Source organism: Empidonax traillii, unplaced genomic scaffold (genome assembly GCF_003031625.1).
Source record: "Empidonax traillii isolate 1590-97213 ecotype Southwest subspecies unplaced genomic scaffold, ASM303162v1 scaffold67:size1865537, whole genome shotgun sequence".
In the NCBI taxonomy this organism is placed as follows: Eukaryota; Metazoa; Chordata; class Aves; order Passeriformes; family Tyrannidae; genus Empidonax; species Empidonax traillii.
In genome coordinates, this window is record NW_020955260.1 from 312,156 (window position 1) to 335,317 (window position 23,162).

The window sequence follows — 23,162 nt, forward strand, 5'->3', positions numbered from 1 at the left end:
TTCCAGTGACACTCCCTTGAAAATAACAGTGATAGACTCATTCTTCAGATACAGCCTCGATCCAATCAATTGCATTTTCATTTGAAATCCTTAACACCAGGGCCAGAATGTTAAACATGTTAACACAAGTATTTTTACACAAACATCTAACTTCTTGTGTCCTGCAGTTTGTGAAAGTCTCAAAAGGCTGGGTAAAAGCACAAAATCGAAGCTTGTTCCTCTCAAGGTGGATACTTGAAAGGATGTACATCAATTTTAGTCAAAAATCTAAACCTTATGTGAGGAACTCAACTAAATAGAGTCAAGAAGAGCAAGAGCTACATGCACCCATTACACACAAGTGAAGTTATAGAAATTGACCTTTATTTAGTAATCAGTTTCTTTAACCTTTTTTTGATACAAAGTGACATTGTCATTCAGTACAGAAAAATCCATGTCAGAACAGTACCTGTCTGTTTAAGTTGTACCACTGGAGTCTACTCTGATCTCAAACTTTAAAAAACAAACAAAAAAAAATGAGATAAACAAAAACCAACTTCTGTCCCTTACCATGAGAAGCAGTTGGACTAGTAATTCATTAATACCATTTCATATTTATTAATTTTTATATATATAGTATTATAATAGGACGGTATAATACTATATAAAATACTATATATATATATTAGATGTTTTTATAGTTCAAAATACTCTATATAGTTATAACTACATAAATACTATAAAAGTATTTTGAACTATAAAATAGTAACTGTAAAACAGAATTTAAATTTAGGACCAGATCTTTCTTTGAAGAACTGTGCAATAAAAATCCCTTTTTTTAATTATAAAAGCTGCAAACAGAAGCAAAATTACAGCCTGTAGTGTAAAACTAGAATTCCTACATAATGAAATGTTAGAAACAGTGACTGAGAAGCAGTTCTACTCAAATAATATTTTAAAAACAACTAAAATACAGTACCCAGGAAACATGGCACAAGAGACAGAAGAGACAGGTACAAAACCTGTGTTAGGAACACAGAGTCAGAAGTGCAAAAAACCAAAAAGGGAACCAATATAACAGAGTTTGGTACAACAGGTAAATAAGTATTGCAACCAAAACTAAACGATCACTTTTTTTTCTGACAGTGAAAACACTAACAATTTAGTACCTTTCTAAAGGCTTTTAATCAAAGCCCTAAAACTGTGTCCGCTCTTAAATAAAAACAATCTATGTGAATGCTACACACTGAAGTACAAAGCTTAAGAATTACCCTGCAAAATTGCACCGACATAAGCTTTCCATATTTACAGTATCTAAAAGTGACAGAACACAGCATGCTAGGCCTAGTTAATGACTCTTCCCCACCAGTACTTAATCCGGGCCCAACAACAAAAAATTATTATTTCTCAACACAAGTTAAGCTTGGATTGTTCAGATACATTATGACATTTAAATATTAGATTCATGCATAAAACAAGAAACGATAACTTTGACAGACAAGCATTGACAGGATACAAACAGTGGTCTGCCCTGTGTAGGAGTGTACTTACTTGTGAGCTTACTCCCAAGACGTACCGATTCAATCCCACCTTATTACCTGGTTGTCAAGTCAATAACGTGCTTAGAAATGGTCAAAATCGTAACTAAGAGTCACATTGCGCATAAACCGTCTGCTCATATTCAGAAATTTCACTCCATTTCGGAGAGCTACCTCATTAAGTGAAAGGACATAGAGTTAAAAAAGAAACAAACAAAACGAAAAGACATTCAAGTAAACAGCAAGAACCAAATACTTTGAAAAGGTTTTTGTAAACTTGTCATTCTACAGGGTTTTGCAGCATTGTTAAATTCGTTACTCATGGACAAGTACACACAGGTCACAACCCCTCGTGACAATCTGTCATGTGTACACGTACGGCGTTAAGAGAGAAGCTCAGTGAAGTGATCTACCCCTTTTCCACACGCCTCCTCAGGTCCTTGTGTGTTCAGTGTTATCATTCCCCTTCATGAAACAGAAATCACTTACGGATAACTTTATAAAGACAGAAATGAACAGAGCCCATTGGATAGGAAGTTAGTTGGTTATTTACATCTGCAAAGTAGTTTCACAGCGAAATAATCTACAGTGGGCCAGCTGGAATCCACAGGACTTTGTTTTGCTCTTGGTCGACAGTTGTCATAATCTGAGTGCAAATACTTGAAAGGGCTCCTCCCTGGACAATGCCTGGAAAAGGAGAAACACCACACACAAATGAGACTGGAACAAACAGTTACGACTAATCTGCATTTATCTGCAAAGTGTTTATCAACAGATCAGAATTAAGCAACTCAATTCAGTATTTGACAGATGTGGGCTCTATTTAAAAAAAAATCAAATAAACAGAGCAAAGAGGTCAAGCATTAAATACACAGTTTCTTCTGCTAGCTCTTAAAACAGTTCATGGAAGTCACAGAACTAATGGTAGTAATCAACTAAGACAACTGTTTTGTAAGAGGCCTCCATGTACTATTTTCAGAGGCATCAGGTGGCAAAGTTTAAGTCTAAAGATGGTCAGAACCTGCTATAATAAACTTGCTCTGTTCAACATGTCATGTTAAGAGTTTTATATTTACGGGGTAATATACATAGAGACTATAGTTGTAGCAACTAGACACTATTTACAAATATTAGAAGTAAATTATGAGGCAGCTCACAGATCGTTGAGCTAAATAAAACAGCGGTCGTCTACTCCAATTCTTATTGTCAACTACATTTAAGAAACAAAAGGCCAACAGCAAGCAACTCCCTGAAAATCAATTCAAAAGATAAATGAACACCTTTTATTCTACCCTTGCTAAACATAACAGTCATAAAAAGTAAAATGCCAACACTGACACAGGGGAGGAGAATGTATTCACTAAAGAATTAAAAAGTGAGGAACTTCATGACTTGAGAAATATGTCAGCAAAGCCTCTGGCCACAGCTACCACTAATGCTAAAAAAATATGGAAAGAGTTACACAGCTTAAGAAACAATTTTCCTTAAAGAGAGAATTTGGTGCCACATAAACTAATATCTGAGTGTGCAATATATACTACAGTTAACGATGTCAGGTGAGTTTGGAGCATAACACAGTAACTGACAAGGCCTATGGAAGGTGAAAGTGCAGGGAGGAAGTGATTCAGACTACACACTGTGCTCACAATACAGGAAATGAAGCTAACTTGAAAAAGTCATTAGTCAAAAAGTGTATTTCATGAAGTAGTCATGGAGCTCAAGTCAGAGAGTGTTTCCTACAGCTCCTCGAGTAAGCTACCAGGTACAACACACCTCTCTACAGGCTTATTTTATGCACAACATTATTCAACAAGCTTAAATGTCAGTGCAGGTTGAACAGCAATTCTCTCTGACTACCAGCATCTGGAAATGCTGATGACAGCTGGAGTCCACTGTACTTGGAACTAACAGAGGGAGGACCTTCCCACAGGGCATATGAGGAGATACACATAAGACTCTCTTCCACTACTGCCACTTCCACTATCAGGGTAAAATTAAAATGCCACAAATGACTAAACAAGAAACAGAAGATAACATATGGGGATACAATCTGGCCACGTGCATGTCAAATTCTGTGAAGGTTTAGTACATACCATGTAAAAAACATTCATATGGCTATTACAGACAGGTAAGTGATTTTGGTGAGAATGCACACAGGATGCACTGAAAGAGCTCTGTATTAAACATACCCCCTTTCTCTCTCCTGCCCTTGGCAGTTATGCCTCAAAATATTTCTGTATGAAACCCATTGTTCGGGGTATGAAAAGTTGGATTTTGGCTTAGTGTGTTTTTTTGTTTTTCTTTTTAAGTTTTGTTGCCATACACATCAAGAGGCCTAGAATTTTATCCCCACTCTTCTGAATGTATGTGGAATCAAATGAAAATATACTCTGAAACGAGCAGAGACAGTCTTGAAACACTGTTTTCTTTCTCTGGTAAAAATACAGTATTAACCACAAACCAATATTGATTTCATACATTTTATAAAGTTAAGAAGGCTTCTAAAGTTGAATTTAATTATTCCAAATCCCAATGCATGCTCAAGAAATGCTGGACAATTTTTTTGCTTTCTTGAAACATTTAAAGTATGTCTCACAAATCACAAAACCACACAATCACAGAATGGTTGGGGTTGAAAGGGACTGTTGGAAATCCTCATTTGTTAATTTAAACTACAGCGTTTTATGTTTTTTGTTTGATTTTTAAAATTACAAAAAACCCCTTATATTCCTTACATGATATAAAACTGGCATTATTTTGACCATACTTCCAGTACTACTGGCTAATAATAAAAACATTTTCAGAATTTCTTCAGGTCATAACATTCATAACATTCAAATCAAAACCATGTAGAAGCAAGGAATAATACTTCTAACTTGACATTTCATCTCACAGTAAAACAAAACAACAGAACACGAGTTTGTCAAAAGGGAATGCAGAATGAAAATAATCAAGTGCTCGTTGAAAGAACAAAGGATCTTTTGAATTCCAGTGTAAATGGGTTAAATCACCACTGCATTCCTAGTGAAAGTTTGATTAAATACTAACCTGTAAAATACTTGCTATACTCTTGTTCTATTTTTTGAGCTGTCTCAAATTGTTCTTTGGAATGTTTTTGTGTAACTTTGTCCCTCAGGAAGATTGGATCTTTCTGTTCTCTGGATTGTGAAAAAAAAAAAAAAAAAAAGAAAAAAAGAAAAAAGAGAAACACCTTGTATAAGACTACTTTTTTTTTTAAATGGACTTGAAAAGATTCCCTCCAGTTGGGTGAATACAAAGACTAATTCACGTGCAAGCAGACTCCTAGGCTCAGAGTGCCACCTACTGTGTTTCAGCAGTATCTGCAGTCATCAGGATCACTTCAGTGCTAACAAATTTATTTGCTGTCAGACCAAGATAGTAGTAATTCTTTAAAGTATCAGAGACTGAGAGGTGGTTGCAGAAGAAAGAATAAAACTATTTCCAGTTCACGCGAACCATCATCTCATATATACGCCAGTACTCCCTACACAAAGCTGGGCACAAGTACCACTTTTTAAGGGCTTGTGAAATATCAATCAACAAGCAAATAGAATATTTCTGTTATCATACATATGACACATTTTTGACATGCCTCTTTTTCTATTTCAGAAGCTCTTGAAATACAAAAAACTAGAGAAATTTACAAAGGGTAAAAAATTATTTTAATTATGATCAAGGTTTGTAACACTCTCCTCCAAATCTGACTTGGAGTACCCAGTAGGGAGTTCTGTTTAAAAGGAAGTAGAATTTATATTCAACTAGTAAGGTTACAGACACATACCTAAACAATATAAACATAATGTCTTATAGCAGTGGGAAAATCAGCACAACTTTATTCTACAAATAATTTTTAAAAAATTACTAAACTAACCTATCATTGCTGTGGAGCATTTCAGAGAATGCCAATCGAACCTGTGCTATACGAAAAAGGCTGTTTGGAAAAACAAGTGCTCACAACAGGCAGAGAATGTACCACTGCAACTTATATTGATGACTGCTAGAAATCCTTGCTTGTCTAGTTCAATCACTCTCTGTCACCTTCCAAAAAAAAAAAGGAAACAGCTGTAATGGTCAACATTCCATTTCCAATGGGGGTCAAGACATGACAGTTTCATTTATCATTCAAGTGCACAATCCTACAGTGGTAATGAAATACATCTCACGCTCTGTGTCTTTAAAGTGGTGATACTTATCTTCTTTATTAAACAGATAGTAATCAAATTTACCTACAGATCAAGAATATAAGAAGTCTTCAATTTTAAAAATGAAGATAGCCCAAGTATAATGTCTCTTAGCACAAGTGTCTCTTAATATTCATATAGGGAGAATATTATGTCACTTCTAGCCAAATCAATCTATCAAAACATGTGAAGGCTTGCCAGACATCAGGGGAGGCACTGGGGTTTGTAACTCCCGTGTTCTGCTCCTGACTACATTCAAGCAGGAAATTCACAATTACTGAAAGAACAAAGTCTGAGAAGGCTACAGTAGATACACTATGTGCAAAAGGGGACTTTTCTTGCTTTTTTCACTGGAGAATGAAGGTGGAAAAGCTGAAGTTATGAATCAATTGGCACTGCATCCATACCCTTGGCCCTGCTGAGAAGACAAATAACAGCTTCATCATAGTCACCACTAAACCCTCAATGGATCACACCGTATCTGCCTTACAGTTTACCTACAAAAGGGAACAGGAAAGATCTAAGTCCTTCCAGGAGTAGGTTCAGTTTAGTCTACATGGATTTCTTGAGTAGATTCACTAAATTGTCATGCAGCCCAAATGGAGTTATGACCATATACCTCACAGTGGTTTGTATGAGGATTAATTTCCCCATTTAAAAGAGATTTAAGATGACTAGGATGAAATAAACAGTAAAGGTAAAACAAGCTTATTGTAAGCTAGAATAAACATCCCTGAACTACACCCCTCACAGACTTACTTGATTTGTTTAGCATTTTTGTAGCGAATAAAAATTACAATAGGGTAGATATGAACACTGTGGAGCCGTTCGATGGCATGAGGAGCGATGTCAAGCAGACAATGACAATCCTAAGATCAAATGTAAATGCAAAACACTCATTCAGTTAAAGAGCACAAGCACACATGCAAATCCCCCATTTCTTCCCCTACTTAAATCATATCAACCCAACAGAATTTGGCTATACATTTAGCACTTTGGCACCACCGAGCAATTTGTACCCAAAGGATTTATAACAAAAGACAGAAGATGAGAAACTGCAAGAAATTCCATTCATAATACCAAAAGCATGCATTGATAGAAAAAAATTTACTTGAAGAAACAATGAAATGAAAACTAAAATTGAAATATATGCAATAGGCATTTTGTCAAGTTTAAATATTGCTATTAATTTTCTCTTTCAAAAATCATAAGCAAACACCAGTGTTAACAGTACTTTCTGTGTGGTTTGACTGAAAACTGTAAGGAATGTGCAGACTTATAGTAATATCTGTCTCCAGGATTATTAGGATGTTTATTTCCATATCACTTCATTACATGGAATAGTTTAAAAAAAATTAAATCCTTGTTTGGTGGGGGTAGACGGTGGAATTTAAGACAATGATTTCTAACCTGATTTTATAATACTGTAGAAAAATGCAGACATTTCTAGTTTTTTTAAAGGTGAGTTTGCATAAAATAATCTTTATACAGTTACATGCTAAAGTGAGGTAAGGTTTACTTCATTCAGCAGCCTGGGGAACCATTTCCTGAATGTCTTAACGGATGGCAATACTAACTTAACTTCCACCCCCCAACATAGTACGACTTCATATTGTAAACTGTACAAAGAACTACAGTGTTAAAACTGACTCACCTTTTCTGTTATCTCTTTTATTGAAGCTACAGTTGTCACATCAAAATGTCCACTCCTCCGTTTGTAATCAATAAACAGACAATCCTTCACACCTCGCTCAATAGCTTGCTGGGAAGCTTTCATAACCTCTGTTTCATAGAACCAGAAGAGATGCACTTTCATTACTATTCCTTAGGCACAGAACAAAGCTAAAAAACACTGTCTGCAAATTCAGATTCTTGGGAGTTTTATCCATTTTTGTTTTATCATTTAGTTAATTTATATAGAGGTTACTATCATGTATTCTAAGCATGTGTAAACTGGTTATATTTGCATACTTACCAAGAGGACATCTGCAAAACTTGCCCGGGGATTCTTTGACCAACATGTCTTTGACAGCATCAAGTAAAGGCCCTAGAATAAGGACAGGCCTAGGAGAAGTACAGTCCACTTTCTGAACACGTTGATACGCCAAACTTGCAGAATCTAAACACACAGAATAGATTTAGTTGTAAAAGTATAAATTATTTTCCTGGCATTCCTCGAATAAGCAAAAGCACCCTAAAAGTTATTATGAGAACATCTCCCTTGCAAGGGCGAAAGGCCTTGACAAGTACAAAAAAATATTAAGTCATTATTGCAATTTTTCCACTTAACAGCTCAAAATAGACATTTTTCTAATTGAACCTGGTGTTCCATTACAAAAATTGAACTCCCCACCTTCATACAGACTAAAACCAATCATCTTGAAAGTGTAAACAATGCACAATATTTGGTATCTCTGGCTTGATTTGTTGACCTCTTAAAAAGACGTAAGCATTGTAATCAGCACAAATTTTGTAAAGGAGTGAAGAAATAGAAGTCAAGATTTTTTGAGTGGTGCGCAGGATTTCTCTCTAGACTAAGCAATCACCATTTGTATTCAGAGCAACCAGAAAGTAACATTATTTGTTGTGTTGTGCTGCAGTTGATTAAAAACAAAAGAGAAGGAAAGCAACCGCCTCCGAAGTGTAACAAAGGTACTTGCCATCCAAGAAAGGAATTGAGTCTGTACTGATTGTATCAAGAGCCAGTAAATCTTTTCCATCTTTGGAACCGCTTCGCTTGTGTTTATGCTTTCTTCTGAAGAATGACCTCCGTGCTGCTGCTGACAATGTCTTAGATGAACTGTTTTCATCTTTAGCCTCAGACATGCTGTGTCTCCTGTAGAATTCCTGATCCATCCTAAAATGAGACAGACCAAATAGCTGGTATTTAAACTTATCTTTTTAAATTTTTTTTACAGTATCACTGCTGCTTTTGGGACATACTTGAAATGCATCTCTCAAGCCTTGGCCTCAGTATCATCATAGAAAATTAATCCAAAACAAACAATAACATAAATCAAATAAAAAACATCTGAAGACTTCACATTTCCATAATTTCCTCAGAATTCTTGTAAATAGCAGAATGGCAAAGAGGGTGATCACTCTGATAGGCAGTGCAAAATTATCATGGGCAGAAGTGGCAGTATGCACCTACTTGCCAAAAAAAGGCAATCTTGCACAGAAGTGAAGATCCTATTCTTTCTGTGAAGCTGCATGTTATGTCCATCCTTACAAATAGCTCATTAGCAATACAAAATAAGTTTTATGCAGTTTGATTTTATATCATCAAATATTTTGGCCACATAACATGTATAGTGCAGTTGGTTTTACCTCCCATCTTCTAGGAACAAGCCTATCAATGACGTTTATGTGTCTGTATGTATATATTGTACTTCCACACATTCCACATATGTGGAATATCCCAAAGTCAGGATGAATTTTGCATTATGACATGGAGATAAAACTACTACAAGAAAAGAAAACCAGAAAACCAGTATTCTTAAAAAAAAGTTAAAAAATCACTAGGTGATAACAACTGATTTCAGGAACAATGTAAAAATTTTAGTTACCATATCTTCCTCTTAACTGCTATATCAACACTACGAGACTGCAGTGGATACATAGTCTTATAACAGCATTGCTGTCTACACATAACTAAAAACACTGATGTTTCCTAAGAATGACAGTGATAACCAACCTTGAATTCAAGGATAGTTTTGCTGTGGTTACTCTCATCTTTGTTATTGGTGTTATCTATCACCATACTGAGTCATAGAATTATAGTATCAAAGAATATGCTGAGTTGGAAGGGACCCATCAGGATCATTCAGTCCAACTTCTGGTCCGGTACAGGACACCCCAAGAGTCACACCATGTGCCTGAGAGTATTGTCCAAATGCCTCTTGAACTCTGTCAGGGTTGGTGCTGTGACCACTTCTCTAGGGAGCCTGTTCCAGTGCTCAACCACTCTCTGGGTGAAGAACCTTTGCCTCATCTCCAACCTAAACTTCCCCTGACACAACTTCAGACCCTTCCCTAGTGTCCTGTCACTGGTCACCACAGAGAAGAGATCAGTGCCTGCCCCTCCTCTTCCCTTCACAAGGAAGTTGTAACTGCAATGAGATCTCCTCTCAGTCTCCTCCTCTGCAGGCTGAAAAGACCAAGTGATCTCAGCTGCTCCTCATAAGGCTTCCCCCAAGGTCCTTCACCATCTTTGTTGCCCTCCTTTGGACACTCTCTAACAGCTTACTATCTTTCTTGTATTGTGGTGCCCAAAACAGTCACAATATTCAAGGTGAGGCCGCCCCAGTGCAGAGCAGAGGAAGACAATCCCTTCCCTTGACCGGCTGGTGATGCTTTGCCTGATTCCCCCCAGGACATTGCCATTACTAGTAACATTTAAAACAACTTGATAGAGCAATATATTTAATTCAATGTATTAAAATATGCATACCTAAAATGATGTCTAAGAATTACTATCTCCCAGAAAGAACAGAAGCAAACAAGTATTTTATATCACATCTCACTAGTCAGACTTTTAAAGGCAAATACTTTTTAAAGATAAATACCGTAACCAAGGTCACTTACATATATTTACTTGGAATCTGTCCTCTTTCCAGCTTCTGAGCATTCTCATCTAGTTGCCAAGCCATCCAGCAACCAAAATTTCCCTGTGGTAGAGTGTCATCCACATACAAAATGTCATCCTTTTTAAAGCTTAAATCCTGTTCCACCTCTGCCATACGGTCATAAAGTGCTCTGGAAAGGAAGACATAAATAGGCTCTACAGCCAGTCTACATCAACTCCAGGGAAGAACACACATACCTTTTCTGAAAAGTTAACAGACTGGTGGCACACTCTACATTTCAAGAACAAACAAGTTTACAGCAAAACATGCAGACTTACTATACTACAGGTTGTGTCCTGCCATCAAAGACTAGCTAGAACAAATTAGTAAACTTCAAATTTAAAAAATCTTGGCAGAACTGATGTACTACCTATGCCATGGTGGTCAGCACACTATCCTAAGAGTCTTATGCTGTCATTACCAGTCATGCTCAAATACCTGATGTAGAATCCATCTCCAGGAACCTCTTTTATTTTATTAAACTCTTCTATTCTGTATTGAGTCTTTATTTTGATGTTTTCTCCAGGCTTCAACATTTCAAGATAAGCTTCCTCTGCTGTTTTATTTCGCATATCAATGGACCCATACTGCAAAACACAAACAGAAACCTCTGGGTGTGAAATTGTATTTTAACAAGCAATAGAACCAGGTCAGCTTGAAAAACATGCAAAATGACTTTGTTTTCCTCATTGGTAGGTTCTATATACAAGTAAATCTTATCACTTAACTCTAGTACAGATTGCACCTTAAGATGTCTAGCAGGAGACTGAGACATTACATTGGACAACAAAAAACCCAAGTGCACAAGCAGACATGCACAGGGTGCAACAAAGCATGCACTTCTTGAAAAGGTTTTCCAGGTGTAAGCTGAGAATCATAAAATTCACACTGAAAACAATTTAACATTTTTAGGAAAAGCAAGTGGTCTGAAGGAAGTCATAAGTATGAGATCACAAAGCAAAATCTCCATCCGGGTAGTAGAGGTACAATGGAAGAGTCTCAGTACTCAGTTGCATCTGAAAAGCTCATAAATACATATGTGTTTATCATCTTAGCAGTCCTGACAAGTAAATAAATATTCAGATATAGAAAGCAGAGTCAAAGACACATTATATGGTTTTCCCTAAACTCTCATTAGAATTTCATAGTAATAAGATCATTATTATTTGCTGTTTTGCAATACGTTTCATATCCTTGCCATTCCCCTATGTACAGCAGTTGGATTCAAAGCTTCCTATTTAGATAAAGGGAGGAGACGTTTATAATTCCAAGTGGTCATACATGAGTCCTTCCAACTTCCAGGCATCTTGTGCTATCAATAGTGATAACTCTCCAGGTCCACATCATCTGCTCCTCATGTGTTGCAGACAAAATGTGAGTTATGCATTCTCATTCTTACCCAGGTTTTGTGGCAGGAACTAAAGATTCACAGAACATTTCCCACTGTGGGACAGCACAGCACTTGGTACCTCCCTCTTTAGACCATCCCAGCCACTTGGTCAGTATGCTGCACACTTTTCTTAAGAGCTTACCTCAAGTATCATGTCACCCAAGACTAGTCCATCAGGTCCTTTTGCTGGGCTATCATCATCTACATCTGAGACAAATATTCCATACAGGTTTCCACCACATATCTGGATTCCAAGATCGACTTGGGATTTTTTAACAACAACAGTTCTAGGTTCAGGGGTCCTTTTATTTGTGTCCACAGGGCCCCTTTTGACAAAAAGAAATGACATGTACTAGAATTTAAAAACTTGCATTCCATACAATCAACTAGTCATCTGACGAATATATATCTACATAAATATTATTCAGGTCACCTACAGACACAGTCTTATCTTATATGACAAACATCACCTTTTCAACTAAGCCACTCGTAGTAAACTTTCTTATTTCAAGCAGACACAGCATTCGTGGAAGTAAACTTTGTTTTTTAATACCTTCCACATCCATCCTGACTACTTATTTGCCTTTACGACAAAAGTCTGACTCTCTACCTTAAGGAATTTCGGGGACTTGTAGTTGGAGTGGTTTGTTTGGATGGTGGTGTCATTGTTCCTTCATCCTGTTCACTCACAGTATCAATTACGGAATGATTGTCAGGTGTTGCAGCTCCACTGCCTTGAGGGGTGGAATGATTACTCACAGGTTCTAGGCGAGAACTATGAGAGGAAAAAAGACAGAATAAAAGACTGGTGGGCTAACGCCAAATATTTTCCACTCAATTTTTAATTTGGCTGTAAATCAATTTTAAATTAAGGGTGAAAAAACCTAAACCAGCATGCCACTCTAAAGCTAAGAGAAAGATAAAGCTCTGTTTCGAAGTGTAATCATGCATCAAAATAGGATGGGTAATTTCACTAGGTCATATGCCTTCTCTAATTAGCTTTCAGAAATTCCAGTTATGACAAAAAAGAGTAAAAAAAATTTCAAGTACTACAATGTCACAATTCAAGGAAGAAGTCATCTTGGGTTTTAGTTTAGTATATTTAAGGATTATGGCCAAGTAAACGAGAAATATAGTTAGATGCATCGAGCATTTTTCTTTTGTTTTTGACAGGCACATATTCACACATTACTTTTCTGAGCAATTACACTTCTCTTCAGCAAAAATGTGCTCATGCTTGCAAACATATTATATGCACAGAAGTTGGGTACTAACTAAATAATTGCACAGACAGCAGAGTTGTCTTTTTTCCAAGTCTAGGCAGCCTTACCTTGATCGTGAGTGATTGCCAAGCTGATACATATGTGGGTTGTACTGAGCCAGAATAGTGATGGTGTCGCATTGCTGCCCAATGATTAGTCGAGCCTGTTGCTCTGTAGCATTCCTCAAATTTATTCCATTAAACTACGGAAAAATCACACAAGCCAGGATGTCAAGTTTTCTAATGGAAATTAGCAAAATCATTCTTTCAGCGTCCTAAGTAGTTTAATGTCTAAATGCTGATTTATTTACACTGGAGTAAATAGGACAATGAAAATGTAGCTACTCAGTGATTCCTAAAGTTTACTCCTTGGTAGGAATCACCATATTTTAAAATGTTTGGTAACCTGACCATGAGTTTAACAATCATTTCATTGTTAAAAGACACATATTCTGAATTGTGCTATAATTTGATATCACTGATTAAACAGAAGTTGATTCAGATCACAACTCTGAGTAAATTCAGAATTTAAAGATAAATTCAGATCTACTCAGGTCTATTTTATCATCATAAACACACTGGGCAATAGAAGATGCTTTAACGCAATCTAACATTTACAAAGCAGCTCTGTACTTTACAAAATGCTACTCCATGTGTTTATCTAACACCCTAGGCAACAAAATGACTAAACCTACCTCAGCAACTTTTTAACTGGGTATCTCAGCTAAGGATATGGCACAGCAACAGCAGCATGAAACTCTATAAAAGCCAGCTGCTGGAATATTTACTCAACTTACCAGGCAGAGTATGGTGTTGAGACTATATATTGTTTTAAGTACTGAACCTAGCTTGCTTAAAAATTAATTATATCTATATAAAATGGAATGTAGATCTACCATCAAAAGACATTATTTTTATGATAAAGCCTGAAAAAAGTCACACAAATCACAATTATGGAATATTACAATACAGAGTACTGTTCTCTACATCTCACAGCACACAAGCTCTCACAACATAGTTTTGGGGAAGATAGTTATGGCTGCAGTCATACAAACTGATTCATTAAGCCACAGGAATAGTAAACAAACAATTACCTCTAGTAACTGATCACCATACTCAAGGCCAGCTTGATGGGCAATGCTCCCACCTGTTACTTTAGAGACAAATATTCCACCATTTTCTCCACTCACAATGGAAATCCCTAGTGGCTCAGAACCCTTCTGCACTTTAACATGACGTGGCTCTTCCATGTAGGGCCTTTTAGAGGAGATAGTTAAAAGTAATTTGGAAAAAACTGCACTTGAACCATCACAAATGTCAAAGTTACATGCAATACTTTATGTCTGTCTGAACTGTATTACTAAAACAGGTTTAAACAGCTACTGAAAAAAACCACTACCGTCAAATGTCTTAAATGCATTCCTCTAACACCATGCAATGTACAGTGGCAGAAATAAACGTATACCAGGTACACAACTGCTCTAAAAATTATGGTAAATATGAATTATAAGTCGTATGATCATGAAGTTGGTAAGAAAAAAGCTTCCAAATACATATTATATGAAAGTAATGTAACCACTGTATATAATATGTCATTTACAAACCATATTCCAGAAAGGAATGTTACAAATAAAAATGCTGGGAGTCTTCATTGCCAGTGAAAATAAAAATAATGAATAATAAGCTGGTAAACCAAAGGACAACAATGCAGAAATATCATATTTGATATTTGTAAGCTGAGAAACATAAATTAGTAATGAAAATTAAGCAGTTGCAAACTCAAGCCATTAAGACAGCAGTTTGCATGGTAGCATTACAATTACCATGCAAATTCTCCTCAGGGTAATAATCCAAACATGTAAAAAAAGCACAAAGTGCGCAATACTGCTCGAGAAGGACAACCTTAGATCAGGCCAACCTCAAACTCCTTAGTGATGAGAACCTAGGCCTAGGAGCCACAGGGATTCTCAGAAAAGACCTATTACGGAACAGATATCTGAAAGATGTAGAAGATTTGAAAAGACAAGAACACTTAGAACAAGACAAACAGCAGTAAGACACTAGTAAGTATAACAAGAAAATGGCTTATACAAAAGAAAACTCTGATACAGTCCTCTTTCCTCCCCCCATATTTGAGATGTATCCACCTGTAAAAACAGGACTGGTCCATTCATGCTGTGTATAAAGAAACAGTAGCCTTCTAAAAAGTCCTGGTTTATACTGCTATAAACTTAATAACGTCTACACAGCAAGAAGCATCACCAGATATTAACAGTTGAGTTCACTGTGAATGAAACAGCTTGGTCACCAAGTGTGGTGTATTTTTCATTTTAGTACCACTATAATGTACTTGACATGCATTAATTTGAATATTTTCTTTCCTAACATTTCATTGTATCATAGAGGTTTTCTAAATTGTGCCAACTGCTTAAACTATTTTATTGTGCTGTGCAGAGACCAGAAGAGTTAACTGGACTTCACTCATTTCCACTAACGTGAACCAGGCTGAGGAAATGTATTTTTGGGAAGAACAGGACGTGGGGCTGGGGGCAGAGTGAAGGGGACATTGTTTCATAATTATGCACGTTGCCAGAGTTTTTGAAAGTATCCATCTGGTAGTCTTAATAATAGATTCCCAGCTTATTAACACATATAAGATAAAGACTGGCTGCTGACATGAATGTAACTCTGGAACACAGTCATCTTACATCCCTGTTACAGGTAATGCCCTCAGCACTTGTCTATCAGTGTAGTGAAGATGAGATTTACTTGTTGCTGAAGCTCATATTTTTTGCATGTAGCCTAAATTAGCTAAACTCCAATAACTCACAGAAAATGAGAATTTAGGAACTTTATTTTTTTTCACTCATTATGAGCATGTACACCATGATGTTATATGAACATTCTTAACGTCACAAAATTTATCGAGGCATACTATCTCATTAAAAACTAAAATTACATCTTTCTGAATTTTGTTTATTGTACCTTTCTGCTCTTCCCTCTACCCCACCCATTTTCAATTTGTTTGCTTTGGATTGGAATAAGAAGGAATCAAAACTATACAAATTACACAGAATCCTATCTTAGAATTCTAATAAGTACAAAATGAAACATAACTATGCCTGTAGTAGAGAATCAGTAATAAAGTAAAAAAGAATGATAACATTAAAAAAGTGTCTTACTTGATAAGTAGTGTTATTAAAATCAAGTGAAGCACACTTTTCTATAATAATCAGACTGCCTGCCAGAATCACTAAACATTGATTAGAGCAAAAGTCTTAATTGATCAGATCTTTTAATTTTCATTTAAATTAAAACCAACAGAACAAACAAAAATATTTATATTTTTAATCTGCATTATTATTATTATTATTATTATTATTATTATTATTGTCTGGGGAAAGGTCAAGTGAGTTATTTGTATTTTGTGGGGAACAGAAAGATAATAAGATAAAAAAAAATTTGAAATACTATGTAGGCATCTTCAAACATTTTCTTAGGATAGATTTCAGTATCTACTTTCTTAAATTAAGAACTTTTCGTGTTTGTTAGTTTTTTTGGTTTGGTTTTGTTTTTTTTTTTTAAACCCACAACTAAACCTTAGAATTATACTCTTTTTAGAAAGTCAATCCAGACTATGGTTTGTACCTCAGCACGGCAAGAGCAAAGGGGCTGGAACCTGGAATTTCAATCATCTGGTCACCATTAACAGAAACTGTTATTTCCCAGAGATCAGAAGACTTATCTTGTGCTCAAAGACACAAAGATATAGGGGTGTCAAAACCCCAGCTTCTTCAGCTGAACACTAATCATTAGTCATGTGAAATAGAAAAGGCATCTGACTTTGAATTTGCAAGTGAAAATTGGAGGAACATTTATACAAGAACACACTGAGTACATGTACTAAAAAAGTCACACTTAAGTAAGAAAGAAGGAAAATTCACAAAAATCTCTTGACATTCCCTTTCAAAGAAACACTTGGATTTGTACATGAGACATTCTAGAATTACTACAATAACTTAATCACAAATTCTTTAAACAAGACAAAAGTTTCGTATAACATTTTATGTATAACTTTTTATTACTACCAGAAAAGTTAGAATACAGAATATCCTTATTACTTTATCATTCACATTTTTTATGGTCAGTATTTTTACATGAATTAAGTATACAATGGGGTCTTGAAGTCCACATAAACGTCATCTATTCCAATACATCGTAGCTCCTTTACACTGCTAGAATGGTATTCAGCTGCCTTATTGTAAACAAAAATCTGATACAAACTTGTGTCTTACTGTTCTATGCTTTGAATTTGTACAAACTTTCATATATTCAGTTTAGCTAGATCATGACAAAGTGAAAACAGATGTCCAAGACTGATACCATAAACAATCTATCTTGAAAAGGTTCACCGTGAGATATAGGCAGTCATCAAAACACAAAGCACATGTTTTTAAGAAAGCTATCACATCAGATTCAATTCTGCAAGCAGCTACAAATATAGTTAATGCTACTACTAGCAGTGGTCCAGGTACAGCCAAAGGGATCAGTCAAGGTAGTAAAATTGCATCTGTTCATGTGGATATATTCTTCCACAGTTACGCCCTCGATTTTTCATGTTATCTGGCTATACTGAATCAAGGCACAGTGGTTAGGGTACATATTCTGCAATGCTAAGGCACTTGATATTTAGCTATCAGATATTACTAAGTCTTAATTTTGTTTAGCTTTCTGGGGTACAGAACAAGCTATCATAAATAAGCATCTGAGGTAGTTCAGCTGACGAAGTGTATGCCAATTTAGACACAGGAGAAACAAAACCTTTATGAAATCACTTACTTTTAAAATCCACAACAAGTTCTCTTACATACTTTGTAAAGAAAATAGAAACATTGACAAACAGGACCTGAGACGTACCTCTGCACCTACATTTACCTGTCATTTACACTAAATTTTCACATTCCTTCAGCTTAATAAACACATACAATTTCCTCAGATACATTTGTATTCAAAAAAAAAAAAAGGTGGGGACCTTACCTATCTTTTCTACGTTCTCCAACAGATACTGGGCTAATGGAAATCCTAGGTAGTGTAGAAAGAGAGTTCTGAGACTGGCTGCTGGCGAAGGAAGACGTTTCCAAATTAAGAGGTGACTGGGGAGGAGTTATCAAGCTGGGACTGCTACATTCAGAGTGTGACAAGGAGCCTAAGAAAAGTCAACAGTTAGGTTTAATATCCTGCATCTGTCACAGTTTGCAGATCTACACAGACACAGTGGAAGACACCACACTCATGTGAGACGTGGACTGACTGTTCACTAGTTCTATTAGTCATGTAAGGAGCTTAGGGAGACCAGGTAACTAATTTCAGACAATGCAAATTTACTGTCCTTAATGACTAAATGTTAAAACTGTCCTCTGTAAGTGTGCATACAACTATACTGCCATTCTCAACAGGAGACAAGGTTACAGACAAGCTACACCATAAGCATGTCTCAAAAGACTTAGCAATGTAAAGTTAAAGAAAAATAATAAAAAAAAAGGAAAGGAGAAGTAAAAAAAAAATTTAATATGTAGGTTTGTTTTCAAATAAAATATTTATGTGCAGCCTTTCCCTTTTCATAGGAGATATAATATTCAAAAAAACAACAGAACCCCAGTATAAATCATACATAGAGACAGAAAAGCTCTGAAATTTCAAACCAGCTTCACATGACTTTGTATCTTTACCCTGGTTGTACTCTCCCTAAGTAATCTACCAAACAAATGCCCTGACACAAAAAGTTTGCTTCCTCTGAAAAAAAAGAGAAAATAATCTGCATACAATACATTAAGGCTACAGAACATTTGAGCAATGATGGCAGTGAAGAGTTGCCAATCGCTTGTCAGCAAATCCTCAATTCCACAGCACTCCAACCACCATTTGTATCATGTCTTTAAATAGCCTCCACCAAGAAGAATTAAGTCAAGTAGTGAAATATTTTCACTGCATTTCAAAATATAATTTACAATCAGTGATGCAACAGTAAGGAAATAATATACTTAAAGAATGAAAAAATGCAAGTCATTTCACTGTTAAAACTTTCAAGGCATCATTCTAGAAGAAACTACACCTATAAAACATACTCATACATAAGAGTAAGCAATGTTTACTCTTTTTGTTCGCACTTTTACTTAGTGTGCCATGTACTCTAGTCAACTAACAGAAAAACGAACTTCCATAAGAAAGTTTAGTGTTGGGGTTTTTTTAAACATTTCTGTGGCAAAACACAGATTTGGAAACCTTAATAAAACTGTCATTTTGGATTTCAGTGCAACTTGATTTAACAACTGCAATAGCTTTGTATTGGTAATACTGAAAACAGTGTGACTAATATTATTTAAGAAATAACTCACCTCTGTCAGAGCCCATCATGGACCTTGGATACCTTGGTGTTAATGGGATCTTAATTCTTTCTGTTCTGTATTGCAAGTTACTCGAAGAACCTATTTTTAAAACAAGGAAACATTACAATGATAGAAGTGAAAGCAACTACATTGAACAAAAAAGTACATTTAGATTTTACTTCTTCAACGAGCATTAAAATGGCCTTCGAATGATCCAAGTTGTAATTGTAAAAATCATATTTCTAGTGAATTATCTTGATTACACAGTCTGTGTAAACAGCTATACAGTATATATAAACTGTTAATTCTTGTATGAAAAAATATTTTGAGTATTTTCCTTTCAAATGAAACTTAACTTGAAGTCCAAGCAAGAATCTCTGTTTACTAAGAATCCATGGGACTTTGCAAAAGGCATTTAATTATTCTGATTACATTCTGCTTGGATGAATACATAATCATTGATACTGGTTGCAAACCATTATGCCCCTTTTTGCTGTGGTTACAAAGCTACCATGCTCTATTCAGACGCAACTGTCAATCACTGATGGAATACAGGAACACAAACATGCACAAAAAACTCCAGTTATTATATAATTTAAAATTTAAATAAATCGAAAGTGTTAAAATATCATTGCCACAAAGCATGCATTTGCTTTGGTATCATTAGGCTAGGCATAAACAATTTTACATGTCAATCAACTAAACATAAGCATAACAGATCTTCAAACAATACAATTCACATTAGGTCATTAGTCATCCTTGAGTTTTTGTTCAGGGGGTTCTCTCCTTTTCTTCTCTCCACCTCACTGAGCCTCAGCCTTTGGCAGTGCCTGCCATCTCTCTAAGGGTGCTTTCAAAAAGTAACGGGCACAGAAAGGAGAATCATTCACACACACGGAGCATTTCAAAGACTCTGTAAAGAACTAATTAAACACAGCCACTTCCAGGGAACACTTTTGGTCATAAACCCACACAAAATGAAGAAGAGGAACATAGGAAGCCTTTAGGCTTTGCTAGCTATGACAATCCCACAACATGGGTACTTATTAAATTTTCTATTTTTTATTTGTCTCCAATACATAGGAAATTAAACAGAAAAGCTAGTTACCAAGTCTGGCACTAGATGGTAATGAATTTGAGCCATGAGATGCTCTTGTACGGGAATTTTCAGAGTAGTCATTGGAGTGTTTATGACTTAGGTCCAAACTCAGGCGACCTTGATGCTGGGAACTACATCAAAAGAAAAGGACAACAGGGCAACAGTTAGAACTGGGCAAAGAACTGCAGCAAACAGCAACTGGTCAACAAAAAATCTTGGTTAGCACCATGCTACTGAATAAAATGAATGCTTCTCTCCTTCCCACTTCCCCATTGTCCCATCATTTTATGAATTTGGACAAGTCAGAGGAAAAATAGTGTCAGGTACTATAAAAAGGGGGAAAGGTTTATTTGTTTTGGCAAGGACAAGAAAAAATATTAGAAATTAGTCAATTAAAAAATTAATTTCTTCAGTTATTTAAAAAACTTGGTCAGTATCAGTCAGTGGGACACAGAGAAACCTAATCAGTTACTGAAAAACATGAAAGCAACTGGCACGCAACTTCTACGCAATAATGGTTTTGAGAACCCTGGATCAAAATAGCACATAGCAGCAGCGTGTTTCAATCTTCACTGTATCAAACCACCAGAAGCAATTTCATCCTAATGAAAACAAAAAGTTAAGGAGATATAAATTTCAAAACACCTGGGATGCAGATGCTGATGACATATTTGGCTGGCAACTGATGGGCAGTTGCTGGTGTGAACTCTATGGCTCCAGGCAGTATAGATTGGATTTCTCATGACAGCAGTCACTGCAGGGCACGGTGCTAAGCTTCTTGGTACCGTCCCTGCTTAAGATGACAAAAGCACACTCTTACCAACATTATTAGCATATAAATTACAGACTTAAAATATACCTAAATGTTTTTATAATTATGTATTCTAACATTTACGTGTACGATAAATAAAAATATTAGCATACAAATATGTTATTAAGCACCATATTAAGCACCTTTCAGATAATTTACGCATGCTTAAAATCTGGTTTATAATTTTGTAATGAGGCAGGAATAAAGTGGATTATATTACCAAAAATGAAGCCAATCACTGCATATCATTTTAATATACCCTTGTAAATAAAAGATTTTCTCTGTTTTCAAATATGGAAGCTTTTTATACAGCAACAAAAAATTCTACATTTTTCTTCAAATAGTCATCTGACTGGCACACAAGTTTTTATTCGGTACTTGAACTAACTGCAGTTAAAATTACTCTGGTTCCTCTCTTCTGTTGCCCCAATGACTCCTACTTCTAGCATGACTTGAAATTCTAGTGTTTCAGTATTTATTCATCAAACTTATTACTCAAACTGTTCTTTTAAGTACACTCATACTTCAGTACTCAACCGAAGTCTATCTTAAGATTGCCACTTAAATGATTTGGTAGCATAGAATACAATAGCAAAAACTTGTTCTCATTTCAAGACAGAATCATATTGTCTAATGTAGATGCAACTTTACTCAGTTATTGTGCAAAGGTATCATGCTAAGATAAAGGTTAACTAAAAGATTAGAAACAATAACTTTAAATAATTTTTCTACTATCATTAAGAAAGAGAGAAAATGAGAGAAAAAAGTAGAAGAAATCAAAGTAGAGCAAAAGCTTCTTGATCTGAGCTACTCTTGAGCATGTCTTTACATTCTGAACTGATTGGTACACCACAGTTTGAAGCTATCCATTGTTCCAGATACACCAATTACCTTCATGGTCTCCAGGAAGAATAAAATCTTCCATAATTTTTAGAACTTGCAGGAGTTTAGGGCTTTACAAGAATGGAGAGTACACTCATAAAAATGAATATTGTCTTTCTTTGAAATTCAAGATTACCATACAACTGCTGAAAACTGGAATCTAAGTCTAGACAATAAAGACTGAGCAATTTACCCAACGCTTCTTGACTAGCTCAAAGTAGCTAGCATACAATAACCTAATTACCTCCTTAAGTACTCAGTTTAGTCTGTGCCAATTCTAAACCTGTTAACATGAGTTTCAATACCAACAACTGTTTGATCAACTGAGAAAACATGCTGTTTTCTGTTCCACTTGATTATATCAATATATAAATATATTGAACTGCTGTAATTTCAGAAATTAAGCAGCTAAAGCCTGGGACACCTCCACTTACTGTTCACTTTCAAAATTACTGGAGATCTTATTTGTCTCCCTGATGGATAGGCTACACCTTTTTCTCCACTAATGTATTGAAAACTTCTCTGCACAGACACTGATGAAACACAGCTTCCTTAGTGGTTCTTAAACAGGTTTCACTTCTTTACAGTCCAAAAGCTGAGCAGGTCATGTTCAGACTACAACAGACCATGGAAATACATTTTGTGAGTCATGTTTCTTCTTTACTTACAATAAAAAATCCCCAGTATGGACAAGTCCCTTGGGGCTTTCCTAGAAAGTAGTTAGGAGTTGTGCCACTCACCTGCTGACATGTTGCCAGCGTATAAAGAAGCAGGCACAAAGCCATCACTGTGCCTTCCAGAACGTTTTGGTGAATATGGTGCCCACTCCTGTAGCTCTGGAGACAGATGTTCCTCACTAGCTGGAGCATATTTCTGTGCCTACAAGATCAGAGAAATTTGTTTACAGGAAGTTGGAGATCCAGAAGAATAAAATGGCCAAACTGTGAAGGCAGCAAGCAACATTAAACTTTCTAGCATCTGTTCCA

The 23,162-nt window shown here is 35.9% G+C and overlaps 1 protein-coding gene across 5 annotated transcripts in view; it reads right to left on the reverse strand.

Annotated features, from left to right (window-relative positions):
- Positions 1-350: 350 nt before the first annotated feature.
- Positions 351-23,162, reverse strand: part of DLG5 (discs large MAGUK scaffold protein 5) — a 109,308-nt gene continuing 86,496 nt past the window's right edge. Inside the window, exons 17-34 of one of the 5 annotated variants that reach the window (XM_027880282.1) lie at positions 22,917-23,055; positions 21,129-21,273; positions 20,493-20,614; positions 19,394-19,483; positions 18,036-18,204; positions 14,917-14,994; positions 14,093-14,255; positions 13,068-13,201; positions 12,348-12,512; positions 11,880-12,063; positions 10,786-10,934; positions 10,307-10,477; positions 8,380-8,576; positions 7,695-7,838; positions 7,374-7,501; positions 6,479-6,588; positions 4,566-4,675; positions 351-2,204 (exon numbers count right to left, since the gene is read on the reverse strand). In XM_027880282.1, the coding sequence (XP_027736083.1) occupies positions 2,101-2,204; positions 4,566-4,675; positions 6,479-6,588; positions 7,374-7,501; positions 7,695-7,838; positions 8,380-8,576; positions 10,307-10,477; positions 10,786-10,934; positions 11,880-12,063; positions 12,348-12,512; positions 13,068-13,201; positions 14,093-14,255; positions 14,917-14,994; positions 18,036-18,204; positions 19,394-19,483; positions 20,493-20,614; positions 21,129-21,273; positions 22,917-23,055 (2,502 nt within the window). In that variant the 3' untranslated portion in view covers positions 351-2,100. Of the gene's footprint in view, positions 2,205-4,565; positions 4,676-6,478; positions 6,589-7,373; positions 7,502-7,694; positions 7,839-8,379; positions 8,577-10,306; positions 10,478-10,785; positions 10,935-11,879; positions 12,064-12,347; positions 12,513-13,067; positions 13,202-14,092; positions 14,256-14,916; positions 14,995-18,035; positions 18,205-19,393; positions 19,484-20,492; positions 20,615-21,128; positions 21,277-22,916; positions 23,056-23,162 lie in introns of all 5 variants that reach the window. The other 4 variants (XM_027880281.1, XM_027880285.1, XM_027880283.1 and 1 more) reach the window with 4 other exon arrangements.